The 16,245-nt window shown below is 40.5% G+C and overlaps 1 protein-coding gene across 1 annotated transcript; it reads right to left on the bottom strand.

Annotated features, from left to right (window-relative positions):
* Positions 1-8,279: 8,279 nt before the first annotated feature.
* Positions 8,280-16,036, bottom strand: LOC145496231 (uncharacterized). The gene is made up of 5 exons (XM_081475916.1): positions 15,675-16,036; positions 13,898-13,966; positions 11,119-11,436; positions 9,596-9,886; positions 8,280-9,089 (listed from the first exon to the last, which is right to left on the bottom strand). Exons 1-5 carry the CDS (start codon positions 15,831-15,833, stop codon positions 9,072-9,074), a joined length of 855 nt encoding a protein of 284 aa, XP_081332042.1. The 5' UTR covers positions 15,834-16,036; the 3' UTR covers positions 8,280-9,071.
* Between the last annotated feature and the right edge of the window lie 209 nt (positions 16,037-16,245).

Raw genomic sequence — 16,245 nt, 5'->3', positions numbered from 1 at the left:
TTGTTGTCCTGTGGCATTTGATCTGTTTGCGGCTGCATTGGCTGTTCTTTAGTTACCTTAAGATGTCGTCTGTTACGTCGTAAGATGGAACCATCTTCTGTAAGGACATTGTATGACCTAACATTGACTTCTTCCTGGACTGTAGCTTTCTTCCATGGTTCTTTCCTGTTCTTTAAAGGCTGTAGTCGCACTGTTTCACCTTTCGCTAAGGGTAGTAGATCTTTAGCATTTCGATTGTAATAGAATGCTTGTTTCATCTTGATTTTGTTCCTCTCTTCCTGGACACTTTCAGCCAGCTTTGGTTTGAGAAGGGTTTCTCTTGCCGGGAGTAGTGTTCTGGTCCGACGGCTCATCAGTCGCTGAACCGGACTGCTTCTCATGCCTTCGGTGGGCGTGTTCCTGTGATCGAGAAGCGCGAGCCAGAGATCTTTTCCGTCGTCATGTGCCTTTTGACCATCTTGACAGCGCTTTCGGCCAGGCCATTGGACTGCGCATGTCCGGGACTTGAGGTGACATGATCGAACTCCCACTCACGTGCAAATCTACGGAATTCGTCCCAGTCGAACTGGGGACCATTATCCGAGACCACTTTGTCGGGGATGCCATGTCTTGCAAAATGCTGTTTCAGCTTGGAGATAACAACTTTTGACGTTGTGCTGGATTCCATTCGATCAACTTCCCAGAAGTTGCTGTAGTAATCCACTGTGACAAGGTAGTGACGGTTGCTGAATTCAAATAGGTCAACAGCTACCTTGGACCAAGGCTTGTCCGGTACGTCGTGCGGGTGGAGCTTTTCCTTCTGTTGTGACATTTCGAAGGTTCTGCAGACGTCACACCGATTGACATAATTCTTCAGGGCAGCTGTCATTCCTGGCCAGTAGACACTCTCTCTGGCGCGTCTCAAACATCCTTCTAGGCCAATGTGCGATCGGTGGATTCTGGCACGAACTTCGGGCCTGAGAGACACTGGAATTAAATATCGATCTCCCTTGAATACGATTCCGTCTTCAACTGAGAGCTGGTCACGCACATCAAAGTATGGCGTTACTTCGGCAGGAAGATAGTTTTTGGTTTCAGGCCATCCGCTCTTGATCACTCTCTGGAGAGCTTGAATTGAGCTGTCTTTCAGACTTTCTCGGATGTCCTCCAGACTAGCGCTACGGATCGGTAGGAAGTCGACCATCCCTATTTGCTCGATTTCCTTTTCAATGGACAGAATTTCATCGTTCCTGCTGAGGGGTGCTCTTGAAAGCGTGTCAGCCAAGTACATATGCTTGCCTGGCTTAAAATAGATCTCAAGATCATGTTTCTGTAGGCGAAGCAGCATTCTTTGCAGACGCTTGGGAGCAGCCACGAGAGGTTTCTGGTAGATTACCTCTAGTGGTTTGTGATCGCTTTCGACAAATACTTTTCGACCGTAAGTGTACTGGTTGAACTTCTCTGCTCCAAATACGATTGCTAGTAGCTCCTTCTCGATCTGTGCGTAGTTGCGCTCTGTATCCGTCAGTGAGCGGGACGCATAGGCGACTGGCTGGCCATTTTGTAACAGTGTGGCTCCAAGACCAGTGTCTGAGGCGTCACATTGTAGCACAGTTTCTTCCGCAGGATTGAAGTATCTCAGGACGGGTGCTCGAGTGGCTGCTTGCTTGATTCTTTGGAATGCATTTTCATGTTCCTCGCTCCAGTGCCACTCAGCATCCTTGCGAGTTAGCTGCCGAAGAGGCTCACAGATATCAGCCAAATTTTCCAGGAATCGTGTGGGATACTTGGCTAGACCTACGATTCGTTGAACACCTTTCACACCGCTAGGTCGACTCATTTTCTGGATGGCTTCTATCTTGGATGGGTCCGGCTTTAGGCCGTCTTTCGTTAGCATATGACCGACGTAGGGGACTTCCGTCATCCTCAGTTTGAATTTCTCTTTGTTGAACTTTACCCCCTTGTCTCTACATCTTGCGAGGAGGGCTAGCAGCTTCTTGTCGTGATCTTTGACAGCATCTTGTAAAGTGTCACCTTCGCCAGTGATAAGAATGTCGTCTGCGACCGTACGTACACCTGGAAGGCCTTCAATTGCTTGATCTAGGTGGTGTTGGAAGTATTCGGGCGCAGGGGAGATGCCAAATGGTAGTTTGAGCCAGCGGTAACGCCCAAATGGAGTGTCAAAGGTTGTAAGGTAGCTCGAAGCTTCATCCAATTCCACGTGCCAAAACCCATTTTTTACGTCACAGACGCTGAAAACCTTGGCTTTTGACAAATCTGGTAATAGATCATCAATGACCGGAAGGGGATAGTGGCTACGCTTCAATGCTTTGTTGAGTGGCTTTGGGTCAATACACACTCTCAACTTGCCATTCGGTTTCTTGATTACCACTAGACTTGACACCCAATCTGTTGGCGTGTCGACTAGTTTGATGACTCCGATTTTCTGTAGACGAGCTAGTTCTTCTTTTAATTTTGGATTCATGGCCTCGGGTATTCTTCTCACAGGCTGCCTGACTGGTTCCACAATTCCGTCGATCTCCAAGTGAAGCTTCTTCTCTAGTCTTCCTTCTCCGTTGAAGACATCATGGAATTGGGCGGAAATCTGATCCATAGTGAGGCCACCTGCTTCGGTTTCCTTTTGAACTGAGGCAATGTTTTCGTAATGCACTTCGACTAGCTTCATTTGCTATACTGTTTTGTTGAACCCAACAGTGGAGTGCATGCCTCATTGATGACCACAAAGTCTGCTTCGTGCTCTTCGTTTAGCTTGGGATTTAAGAGTCCCTGTCCATAAAAATGGAAAATAACTCGGCAAGGGTCGAAAATTCGATTTCGCTCATATTTTCATGGTAGATAGGCTAGGGCATGACAAAAACTACTGGATAGTTTTTTTGGCAAAATATCCTTTTATTTCAAAGAAATATGCAAATTACCAACTTCCGTTAAAATCGTCATTTAACGCACCATTTTATTAAACAAGTTTGAGAGCCTCGCATGCAAAACCACATCATTCTTCCGTCTTTAAAACACTCAAATATTTTTGTGCAATGTTTAAATGTGTACTGGGTTGGTTTTAGGGAATGTTGCGTTGTCTTTTTGGGTGCAAAATAATTAAATTTCGAAGACATGTATTTTATTCACTTAAAAGTACTTCGTGTATATAATTAATTTTCACCATGTGCGAAACCTTCAAATAGATTAAGCTTCTGGTGGTTGAATCGCAGAAGGATGATCTACAGATTCCTGCAAAAATTTCTTTGGGCAAATGATTGTGAGCGACGCGAGAGCTTTTCAAAGTACGTCAAAAATGCAAATATTTGACCATTCCTTCGTCAAATTTCAATTCACGGGTTAGACGTATATTTTAACATGCGCCACATGACTTAACCAATGTTAAGTTGAAATAGACACAGAGCTGATAATTTCGAAATGTTCTAACCTCATTTGCTGTAAAAGGAAGGTCCAAAGCCGATTTGACGTGTTTTTCTCACCATTCGTCGTACATAAAGCAGAAGTTTGCTTTTGTTTACACAACATCCGATTACGTCGCCAACTGTCAACTTATTTAATGGTCGAATATAATGAATCTGTGACCCTCTTTTGACACATATGAACACCACTGCATCTAAGTCAAAAACGGCTAAGTGATTTGTAGATAGTTGCTTGCTTTGCACTACACCAAAATATTACATTTGATCATCATGGTTTGATGGCTTGAATCCTTGCTTGCAGCGGTTTCTTGTTCGTCACGCAATGCTGTCATCCCATTTTAGGAGGTAGGGGTAGGACAATTTCTATCCTAATACATAAGGCTCTGTAAGGCTGGGAACCACTGGGAGCACACAATCGTGTTGAGTAGGAAGAGATTAAATTGAGAAATGAGAAGAATGAATAGTTTACCATTGCCCGTGTTGTTATCTTTTACTCGACCACCGCTACCTACATGCCCTGCGTAATACTGTAACGCTAAACTTATACCTAGGTCTTTTCGCGCTGTGCAATTATTTTTGGTTTACATGTAATACAGTGGGCTACACCCCGGGGAAATGGGTGGTGACCGCTTAATGGGGCTAGCCGCTTAAATAGAGGTTGGTGTACCTTGAATATTTAATTTTTCACTATCGGGTTATAAATTTCTTGGTGAACATGGAGTCAATTCAAGACAATCATGATAGACGTCTATTTGAATTATCACTCGTCATGCACCTTCAATTTCAGACTCTTATCCGCCATCGCCCTTTCCAAAACAAAGTTTTTAAATTTTGGGTGGCCGCTTAATAGGGATAAAGACAATAATGAAACCCTCATCCGAACGACCAAATGGTGGCCGCAGAGGTAACCGGTCAATAGGTGTTTTATTTACAATATTTTACTGACAATAATTTTAGACTGTATTGACAACAGTCCCCTATTTTCTGTTACAAACACACCAATACCTCGCCCCCAGGCAAACAAAATACGCCAAATAAAATGGCATGGCCGGGGCTATTTACTCACTTAATTACTAATTAAATTTAGTCTGTTTTTCTCACGAATTAGACACGTTGTGATTTCCTATTTTTATTTCAGCTAGTTCTTGCTTCATTGATCTATAATTTGTTTTATGGCGATTTTTTTAAAATTCTAGTGAGTACAGGCACTAGCTTTATCAGCTGTTGTTTGAAACATCAAAACGTACAACAAACGTGATTTGGACCGAGGCCACGTACACTATAAAATACGATTATATAAATATACACATATTATTATATATATGAACAAACAGATGAACAATGATTAAATTGCTTCATTTATCCTGAGAGTGCTCTATACAAAATAGATCAAAATGTGCAGCATATGCCGTGACAGCATTACGTGACGAACAAATAACGGCTGTAAGATTGTGCTGCGCCGACACGCTTATCAGCAATGGTCAGCAATCGATCAAACGTGTTATTTTGGCGCAGTGCAAAGCAAGCAACTATCTACAAATGACTCAGCCGTTTTTCACTTGGATGCAGTGATGTTCATATGCGCAGAAAGATGGTCACAGATTCATGGTATTCGACCCATAATAGGTTGGCAGTTGGCGATGTACATCGGACTTTAACCTTGTGTAAACAAAAGCAAACTTCTGCTTTATGTGCGACGAATGGTGAGAGAAACACGTCAAATCGGCTGTGGACCTGCCTTTTGCACCAAATAAGGTTAGAACATTTCGAAATTATCAGCTCTGTGTCTATTTCAACTTAACATTGGTCAAGTCATGTGGCGCATGCTAAAATAAACGTCTAACCCGTAAATTGAAATTTGACGACGGACGGTCAAATATTTGCATTTTTGACGTACTTTGAAAAGCTCTCGCGTCGCTCACAATCATTTGCCCAAAGACATTTTTAGAGGAATCTGTAGATCATCCTTTTGCGATTCAATCACCAGAAGCTTAATCTATTTGAAGGTTTCGCACATGGTGAAAATTAATTATATTCACGAAGTACTTTTAAGTGAATGAAATACATGTCTTCGAAATTTAATTATTTTGCACCCAAAAAGACAACGCAACATTCCCTAAAACCAACCCAGTACACATTTAAACATTGCACAAAAATATTTGAGTGTTTAAAGACGGAAGAATGATGTGGTTTTGCATGCGAGGCTCTCAAACTTGCTTAATAAAATGGTGCGTCAAATGACGATTTTAACGGAAGTTGGTAATTTGCATATTTCTTTGAAATAAAAGGATATTTTGCCAAAAAAACTATTCAGTAGTTTTTGTCATGCCCTAGCCTATCTACCATGAGAATATGAGCGAAATCGAATTTTCGACCCTTGCCGCGAAATTAAGAATTTGTCTGATTTTTACAGGCAGGCATCTTAATAGAGGTACTCGACATTTTCCGACTGTTTGCATTTTTGAGCCATCAAGCATGCTTAAAACTTGCGTGCATGGCGTGACTTGACATTGTTTGGGTAGGGTGTTTTTGCTGATAACATTGCATGTTGCTCCGCTGTGAACGAACTGGTTGACCTCCAACTGTCATCGTTGCAAAGATCTTCGATTTAAAAAGCGAGCTGTCAACGTTGTTGACATGTTCTTCTGATCCTTCGAGAGAGAGCATGAAACAGTATTCCCCTTCGTTTGAATCTTGTGACTCTGATGGGGTGCCTAATTGATGGATGCGTTCTTTCTTCTCTTTTTTAGAGCTTGGATTTTCTTGCCTACATACTTTCGCCAGGTGATTTGCTTTTCCACATTTCGTGCATTCCTTTCCAAACGCGACGCATTTATCACGCGATCGCTCGTGTTTCCGGCCACAATACTTGCAATCCACGAGCTTTTTTCTGTTCTTGTTCTTGTCTTTGGATCGGTGCTTTTCGTTCTGACTAAGGGCATTCACATCTTCTTTGCCACTCATGGCCTTCATCTGCGTGGCCGTTTTCTCCGCTGATCGGGAGGTATTAACGCATTTCTGCAGCGTTAATCCAGCTTCTTGGAGTAGTTTTTTCCTAGTTCCCATGTCACGAATGCCACAGACGATCCTATCTCTAATTAGCTCATCCTTTAGCGAACCGAAATTGCATGTTTTGGCTAGGACTTTAAGGGCCGTAAGATACTCGTCGAACGATTCCCCATTTTCTTGATTCCTGTTGTTAAAGCAGTAGCGTTCATAAATGACATTGGTTTGTCCGATGCAGTGCTTCTCCATTAACTCTAATACCTTGCTCATTACCATCTTGTCATCTTCTCTCTCAAACGGCAAAGAATTGTAAACTTCTAACGCGTCTGATCCGATGCACGTAATAAATGTTGCCACGCGTATTTGGTTTTCCTGCTGGTTGAGGCGAGATGCGATTTCGAAGGAATCCCATACTTGTTTCCACCTTTTCCAGTTTTCGGCGATATTGCCACGCGTATCCAAACGCGACGGTACAGGCAAGTTGCTCTGAATTGCATGAGGCGGTATGACAGGTACGGCTTCATTTTGCTGCGCTACGCTTGGTGGACTTGTATCAGCTGAATCGTCTTGACCAGGCGTAGGCATGATCTCGCAGACGTTAGGCTCAGTAGACTTCTGACACCATGTTTCGATATCGAACAGATCGTAGAAAACTGCTTAAAGTGCTTTAATGGAATCGAGTGTTCCCTAGAATACACTTGAGACAACGCCTTGTTCTATCTAAAAAGGTGTTATATCGATTACAAAATCACGTGACACACTTGCGTTACTATGATCTCTAACCTAGTGATACGATCTAGCGTTACACTTTCCAGTTTTTAATCTGGAAGGCGCACAATCGAGCACCGTATCGAGACAAGTGTAAGTGAAGTGTAACGCCTCCTTTAAATCTAACTGTTTTGAGAAAGCAACCCACCCCCTCACTGCTCTCTCGCCGGTTTCTTTCATACCAAAGAGATAAGCTGCCAAAAATGGGTGGTGAAATAGCTATCAGTAGTCTTATTGCAATCTTCTATTGGCGCTTTTTGGAATCATCATTTCCTATCCCACGTGTACTCATAGACTAATTGTTAAATAGTAAACTACGAGAGAGCCAATCAGATTCGCGGATGTTTTAAATCTTGTCACAAATCAAAACAAGGGTTGGGAAGGCTCAAACTCGTCGCCTTAAAGCCCTGGCTAAATGGACCGGTAGTAGACGTAAGTTGCAAACTTTAGTCTACTTGCGACTCTATTTGTGGACAGGCCTCGCGTGCACTTGCGTTGCGTTGCACTTGCGTTCACTTGTGTATACTTAATTAGGTATACTTAATTGGCCACTCCCCATTGAGACTTTTCAGGACCAATGTAAACACTTCGGTCGAGATTAAATTTGCACGAAAGTCGACGTAACCTTTTTACCCTTTGGCCCCCAACCCAAGTCAACGCAAGTTGAGTGACGTCCATTCGTTCTAAAGCAACCTATTAGCCAATGAAATGCAGGAAATGTAACCTTTTTTGAAGTTGGAACTTGCACGTGTGTGCGAAGAAACTTGTGAGTGTGATTGGCCAACCAATGCACTGAAGTTTCTACGCAAGTTCAATTTGCAGTTACTTACGATTACAGTGCGCCTTTTAAAATTTCGTCGAATGTTATAGAGCGTTTTCATGCTGACCAAATTGGTGTTCCCAAACAGTAGAAAATGCTTTCTTACAAAAGAGCTCATTTCACAAACGAGGTATATTTAAGAACATGAATATGTCCGCCGTGACGTCAGTTGAAAAGGCTTTATCAAAACTGAACATGTTTAAGTGCTTCTTTGATTTCAACTGAGAGGGATTAGCCGTCGACTGATTATCGTTGTGTTCAGGCTTTGAATAATGTAAACAATGTCTGCTAATTTAAGTTCGTTTATTTAGCTGCTACGACAGTTTATCTCAAGTTTTACAACTCCACCGAAAAAAAGTCTTCTTGTAATATTTTATCTTAGATCCATACTGTGTGATCAAGTTTATCAAGGAATTTTCTAAAAACTACAGCAAAAGGGTATGCTTATAGCTACCATTATAACTGTACTCTGACGTAGCACGATAATAAAAAGATACGCTGAATAATTAATCATTATTCCACGAGCGCGTGATAGATATGAGTTGGGTATAATTATTTCATATCCAACAAGTGCGATTAGAATAATGATTTATTATAAACGCGTCCAAAATATGTAAAACTAAACTGAACAAAAAAAAAAAAACGTACCTAGAAATTACGCCCATACGCTTACCATATTTAAAGGGCATATGATGGCTTATGTACTGTACCATGACGGCTAAAACAAAGAACACTTTTGAATTACATTATCCCATGATCCAGTTTTTAATAATGTCTGCTATTCTAATTCACTCACTAAGGTGCAATGGTCCATTTATCTGAACGGTTAAAACCCTACAGAGAAAAACAAAAAAACGAAAACAAAAACAAACAAACAAACAAAAAAAAACCTGGTAATACTTTATCTTAATTCCATAAGATGCTGAAGAGTATATAAGTAAAATGCTAGCACATGAAAAACTACACTAATTTTCTCGTATACATTATTTTTATGTCTTCTGTGTGAGACGTCCAACTGGTGTTTATGGTGTATACCAGGCTACCACCGAACTTTGGTACACATCTCAAGTATTCACTGGAAACTAAAAGAGAAGAAGAAGAAGAAGAAAAATAAAAAAAATTGAGTTTGTGTAAACATCTACAGAATACAAATTGGTGAATTCGATGAGGTAAAGCAATGGAAATGAAAACCAAAATTCTTGAACAAATTGAATTTACTGATCGATTTGAATTGACATTGTATTACCTTGTAGACTGTAAGTAGTCCCTCTTCCGCTAACTCTGTCGAACGTGGCGCATGAAAATGAACGCGCGAAATCTGTCTATTTTTTCCCGGGCTTTAAGCGAAAGAGGGACTACTTGAGTCTAGTTGCGTTGTCGATAATCGGCTGGGAAATGAGCTACCGAAGGGAAGCGTGGCATCTTCAGATGGGGATGGGCGTTTTGTATCGAGACGTTTTCACTCCTGTGTTTTTTTTTTTTTTTCGCTATTACACCGGTACCGACTGTGACGACTGACATTGCGTTAACCTGCAGTGAAATCTTGGATTGCGTGTCAGATGACGAAAGCTTAGGGCATTACTCATACCTCTTCGTTTTCCAGCTTAGTGTAACCTCCGTGTCCATATGTGGGTGGAACCTGAGGTTGGTAATTTGTGGCCATGGCTCCAGATGAAGCAACTTGAGCAAACTGAGGTTGGTTACCCACCATTCCGGAAACGGGTACCATGACCATTTGTGGTTGGCTTCCCTGAGGCCCTGGTATGACAGTTTGAATTGGAACCATGCCACTGCCTGCTTGCATCGGAACGGCCACAGGAACACCATCATGGTATTGGGAAATGGCAGAACCGCTATTGGGGGGATACATCACTTCACCCTGAGGAGAAAAGAAAGTCATGAAAAGCGATATCGACAAGACAGCAAAAGAACCATATTCCTTGGTATCATACTGATTACTTCAGTAAAAGTAAGGTTCTCTTGGCTCTTCCAGGTTCCAAGGTGAAAAGTGGCAAAAACCCAAAGGAAAGCTTGTTGAAGCGTCTCGAGTTTTTTTCGTGAAACTCTTTGTTTGACAGTTTTCGTTTCATCGATGTGTTGCACTTACTTTTTTTCGTATCATGATAGAACTAAAAGAATGCTCTTACTTTCACTGAATGGGACGTAATGCAAGTCATCATCCAGGCCTAACCCTCGGGGGACGTCTTCCCTATAAGGCATTTTTCAGACTCCTGAAATGAGGTTTTAGTATGTAACGCTGACACATTTATTAACTGCTCATTCATCCCTCACAGAGATTTTATTTTACGTGTCAAGCAGCATTTAGCCGTGCGTATTATCCAAGTGTCATATCAGATTTCAGCATTGCAGGATTAATTTTTGTATTCTAGTGTCATTTTTGGTTAATTTCCCATAAACCCACTTTATTACTGACAACCTGAGATCCATGACTGCGGATATATGATCGTAGATGGCATGCGACTTTAGATGACGTCATGACCAAGAAATGTATGTCATCTTGTAGAACAAGCCGAGTGATACTTATTTCACGCGAAACAATTTAGGTATACCCTGTTGTAACAAAAATTCATGAAAAGGGTTCCATCCCCCTTCCCCTCCTCCTTGTACCTCAGTGGGTGCAACAGTTTGCATGTACGTCCGAGCGTTAAAGGGACGTTATCATGGTGATTTTGCGGCATTTGCAGTCAAAGCGGTACTATGATGTCACTGAAATGCTCTTAGTAGATGAAAATAAAGATATCAAATTGATTTTTGAGGAAAGCGCAAATTGTTATAAGATTTTAACCATTTTCCAAGACTTTTTCAGTTTGACATCACAACCTTTTCCTTTCGTAACCTATTGCACCGCTCTTTCTATAGCCTCAGCGCACATATCAAGATTGAAATATGTTAAGTTTGGCCTGCTGATCGATACTTTTGATTGATTTTTGTTCTTATTTTCGTTTTTTTTTTTTTTTTGTTTATTTGTTTCGGATGATTTTCCGTTACACGAAGACAATTCAATTCAATTCTTTATTTACAAGATAACAGATCTTTTAAAGTTGCATAATAGAAATTATCAATAGATCACTCCAGTCCCGGATAACTCACCTGTTGTGGTAGATTGCCATAGCAACATGTGCAAGGTTTCATCATACAGAGGCACACGGCAGCCCAGATCCCAATGCCAAACTCCACAATGCCAAGGATCAAAATGATGGCACTTACAGTCATTTCTGTGTCGAAATTGACATATCTTCTATATCCAATAAAGTAGTAGTCCTCTGTAGGACCATAGCCATTGTAGTCATTGTAGTATGGGTCAGACATGTAGTCGTTGTTTTGGTTAGCAATTGCCATGCTGTAACAAATGATGATTGTTCCACCAAACACGGCTGAGATGATGGAAAACCCCATAAACACACCAGCCTTAAGGAAAAGATAAGGTAAGACAAGAACTGTCTTAACTCCAACCCAGCTGATAGTTTTTGTACAACGAGAATGAAGGAATGATAATTCGAGAATGTTGATTGAGTCTACATTCAGTCAACAATTGGCAAAACTAGAAATTAGAGTGCGACAGCAATTGGAATCTTCTTCTTTACAAAGAGGCATATTACATCTAGCGCCTGACACCTTCCCTCAACAAAGGACTCAAATCCAGCGGAGAACTTTGCCTTTTTCATGAATGTTACTTTTTGTTTCATCTCTTCATTATTATTAACACCATATTTACACCTACGAGCTACCTTGTTTGTATATTCTAATCGGATGATAGTATAGTTCTTACCGAAATTCTCGTTTTGCCAATCGTTGTCTGGCATTTTTGGATTATCATTCATTCTATAAGTGTCTCAATATCGAGTGTACAACATATGGTCTCTGAAGCTTGAGTTCGCTTGACCTGCTTTTCACTAGTGACATTTTTTTTTGTGTGTATGTTGCTGGCCACAATAAAAGAAAGAGCGTGGCTCGATTCACATGATGGCCAATTTGAATGCCTTTGTCTCGCAAAATTTCTTTGCGAGATACAGCAGGAAATACTCAGACAGGACGAAATATCAAGAATCCGGCTGAGAAAACCCAGAATTCGGTTTAACGGCTCGTAAAATGGTTTTATATAAAAAGGTTGTTCTAAATATTAAGTACGTAGATGAGAGAGGTAAAGATTACATTTAGCAGCGGTGTGGATCTCACAGCTTTCACGTGATACGTGTGTATAATGCAGTGCAGTGCCTCTAACTTTCTAACTTACTTTTTTCTGGGTTGAAATAGTATGGTGTCCAAATGCAAGTTATTAAGCAATCCTGGGTACGTCACAGTACCTTGCACTATTTCATGGTATGGCTAGTTCGTGAGCGGCAAGATGAACCGAATCCTGTGCTGTGATTAGCTACCCGAGCGCGATACCTTACCCACTCGGGGATTACACGCCGTGTTCCCAAGAAAATAGCGTTATTTTCCATATAATAAATCTTTTATTGACTAAGCCTGTTCGGTCAAGATAGCTGGATATTTGCTTCGCTCGATCTTGCATGTTTATGGACTTCCGCTTCGAGTCGGTTCATAAACACGCAAAATAAAATAATAATAATAATAATAATAATAAAAATAATAATAATAAAAATAAAAAAAATATATAAAAAAAAACATTCGGCCAAGATCCAGCCATTTGACCCCATTCTTGGTCAGTAATGAATATGTACAAGCTGGTTCTAGCTTTAAGGTGGCCGAACACAGTTTTCGCGCGTGCTTTTGCTGATGCAATTGAGCGCGCGCACAAGGATTGCAAAGAGCGATCATTTTATTTACTCAACACCCGCACTATCTGTGCTATTTTTTCTCTATTATTGAACGCAGTGTATTGATGGCTTTAGTCTTTTATTACAAAAATATGTTAGAAAAGGTAACGACGCAAAGAAACCAGCAATTCTCAGCTTTCTCTTTGTTACCGAAAGAACCCAGTTAAATGCAGCGCATGCGCAGTTGCTCGAAAAATTGAGACCGATTGCTTTTGCAGAAACTTGCGGATTTCTGACGATCCAGTCGTTAGAATTTCAAGAAATTTGGCAGAAAAATAGTTCAGAAACCACGTGAATGATCTATCACAAAAAATCTGAATTTTGACATAGGAAATTTTTAATAATACAGAACATGCGATGAAAACGATTCACGGCGAATTACGAAAATCGCCTATGTCAAAATTTCATTAGAACAGTGTTGACAGAAGGGACTCAATGTCAATTCGTAGTGGGCAAAAGATGAAAAAAATCTAACGACTGGATTTTTTTTAAATAAACAAAAACCATTTTTTAACCTTTGTTTTTAACCAGCCCTGTTGCCATGGCAACAGCACACACCTTAGCCAAAATGCGAGAATAAACTTTTCTGTGGTTAACCTTGACTCCTGCAAAAAACGAGCGCCAAAGCATAAACAGCTTAAAAGTAATGGTGAATTAGGCATAGGCTCTTGAAAACTGTGTTCGGCTACCTTAAAGATCGTAAATAAAACTCTTGTGTGTACCGTTCAAATTTAGTTTAAAGTTGAAACGTATTTTCACGTGCTAATGTTCATTAATACACCGAAAGGCTGACGAAAAGGGTCGCCTGAACTCTCCAGTGTATGGAGAGTAGCTATGCGTATGAAAACTATCCAGAAATTCTAACTTCTAGATAAAGGGATTTCGTTTGCTTTTCTCTTTTCTGTACGACGAACAGAAAACCGACAGCCAAACTTTAAATGTATAGTTTCTCTAATGTCCTAAAGCGGAAAACCTACGTGGACATAGTATGAAACGGCTTAACGAAATGCTAAAGTCGGATCTAATTACTTCGTAAAATATGCAACCAAACGATCTCCTTTCGGACAAACACAATTTTATCAACTTACAAACGCATTGCGTGAAGTACTTCGTTCTTTGCGAGTCCCAGGTATACCCAGACCTCCTGCTACGCACATCTGAAATAGAACACAGAGTTCCTTTATATTAACAAAGTAAAATGTAGACGAATACAGGATGTACATTGATTTCTTGACTCAAACTGCCAAGTAAACAATGTGCATATCTAAGTTTCCAAACCGGAATAACAGACCGGGCTCGACCTTCTAAATAGTTCTTAGAGAAATTGTCGTGATTTTAGGTGCCATGCATATTTGGGAACGTAAATTCACCGGATTACAGCATTTGTATCCCCAAATTTTTTCTTTCCCACAATTTTAATCGCGCTTGGATTATTTGCTCTGAGAACAGTGTTTGCATCTGTCTCAGAAACCCGTTTGAGCTTTTCAAGGAGAGCCCCTGCAACAGTGTTGAAATCTTTAGACTTAACTCTAACACTGTGCGCACTAGTAGCATTATTATGTTACATACTATTTGCGTATTTTCTTCATCAAACAGTTTTCAATTTAGAGCATCTTAAAATTCTTCGAAAAGCATTTGATGCCTTGCGAGTCATCTAGTCAGGTAACGGGTATTAGAAGACATTTGACAGTTAACACCATCTGAAAGGTTTTATCCAAATCTGAGAAGGCACTGAATTTATATTGTGTTGAATATTCTTTACAGTTTATTCAAGCATGATTTCGAGGACCTGTAGTACAGCCCAAGTGGTAGATATGAAGTTCTTTGTTCAAGAAGTTTCGAAGTGAATTTGTTAACTAATAAATTCAGCTATTTTTTAAACTTTAAAGAAGGATGGAACGAGTTCATCGGTCTGTAAAGCTACAGATATTTAAAGAACAATTTTCTCTTAAATTTTCGTTTTCTATTTTCTGATTTTGTCTATTTAGGATGGATAGGTATTGCCCAGATAATATTTCCATGGCAAAGCATTCCTAGCGTTTTAGTGTTCAATGCAGCGAATATCGTAGTTGCAGACTTAGGATGTCAAAGACAAAATATAATGTACTTTTTAAAAGAAGACATGCCGTGCATTTTCTTGGTAGACTTGGAAACTAGCAAGAATAAACAGAACTAGACACGCCACAAATTTGCGTGCATGTAATCAAAATAATATCCATGATTATATCCACTGAATCTGAAATAAACAAACTGAGCTCGCTCGATTAAGCGACGTTGTCGAGGGTTTTATAACCGAAAGTTAAATTAGAAATGAAAGAATTTTGTAACAGATCTAGAAGAGTAACTGATTTCAGCGACAGTGTTAATAAGCTCATTATTTTGTGATATTAAACACGGAAAAAGTGTAAGTTCTCGTTCGTTTGCGTCCTTGAGGCTTCTTCAGGTTCATAATAATTACGTGTGCATATTCTTTACAGTTCCAAGAAGAATTTCAAGGCAGGTTTTCAAGTCTGTGAACATAATCCTTGGTCGGGCAAACCGAAAGGATCGACTGCTTGATGATGAACATCACGTCAACTAAGACATCTGTCTATCTCTTCCGTACAACTAGACAGTTTGCATTTCTATGCAATAACCCTCGAAGTATTTACATGAGGCGTCTGTTCTGAGCCTTTTTCTTCAAAGAGTCTCGACAAGGAGATCGAAATTTGCCTCAAAGCCGAACTAACCTTGCCAATGCATCAAGATTCAAAGGTAAACCCGCGGCAAATTGACAATTCACCTTCTTGCTAGCTTATATATCAACAATCGTTTCGAATTAAAGGTTCCATGAGCGGCATGGAACTAGACACAAGCACAACTCACCCAAACACCCATCCAAATACCGAAACCTGCAAAGCCTGTTTCAGTGTTTTGCATTGCACGGTCAGCGACGCCAAAACAGAAAAGTATAAATCCCACAATGATGTGCACATTCGCAAGAATCCTCGCCATGTCGGCGGCATTGCCTGCATTGTCCGCCATGTCTGAAAACGTAAATCAATACCGTACCACAGAGAAGAGAAAATGTCATCCACTATATGATATTTGGATAATTGCCAGAGGCGCAAGTTCCGGCTCGGGCCCGTTTCTCGATAGCCCCGGAAACTTTTCGGGCCCGTAAAGCCATTTTTAGTTCATCTATATCTTAAAACGGAGAAGTGTAAACGCCTGAAACTTCTTGTACGAAGGGAACCTCTGTTCATATTAAGAGTCCCTGTCCATAAAAATGGAAAATAACTCGGCAAGGGTCGAAAATTCGATTTCGCTCATATTCTTGTGGTAGATAGGCTAGGGCATGACAAAAACTACTGGATAGTTTTTTTGGCAAAATATCCTTTTATTTCAAAGAAATATGCAAATTACCAACTTCCGTTAAAGTGCCACTGAAACGAAA

Source organism: Orbicella franksi, chromosome 8 (genome assembly GCF_964199315.1).
Source record: "Orbicella franksi chromosome 8, jaOrbFran1.1, whole genome shotgun sequence".
NCBI classification, from domain to species: Eukaryota; Metazoa; Cnidaria; class Anthozoa; order Scleractinia; family Merulinidae; genus Orbicella; species Orbicella franksi.
The sequence above is the reverse complement of the archived record's forward strand: the minus strand, read 5'-3'. Positions and strand labels throughout refer to the sequence as shown.

What these genes read in the sequence shown, in the direction of transcription:
- LOC145496231 (XM_081475916.1), bottom strand. Translation starts at nt 15,833, where the DNA reads ATGGCGGACAATGCAGGCAATGCCGCCGACATGGCGAGGATTCTTGCG. An exon ending in GTATTTGGATGGGTGTTTGG is followed by an intron (nt 13,967 to 15,674) that starts GTGAGTTGTGCT and finishes GTTCTATTTCAG; the next exon opens with ATGTGCGTAGCAGGAGGTCT. An exon ending in GTACTTCACGCAATGCGTTT is followed by an intron (nt 11,437 to 13,897) that starts GTAAGTTGATAA and finishes CTTTTCCTTAAG; the next exon opens with GCTGGTGTGTTTATGGGGTT.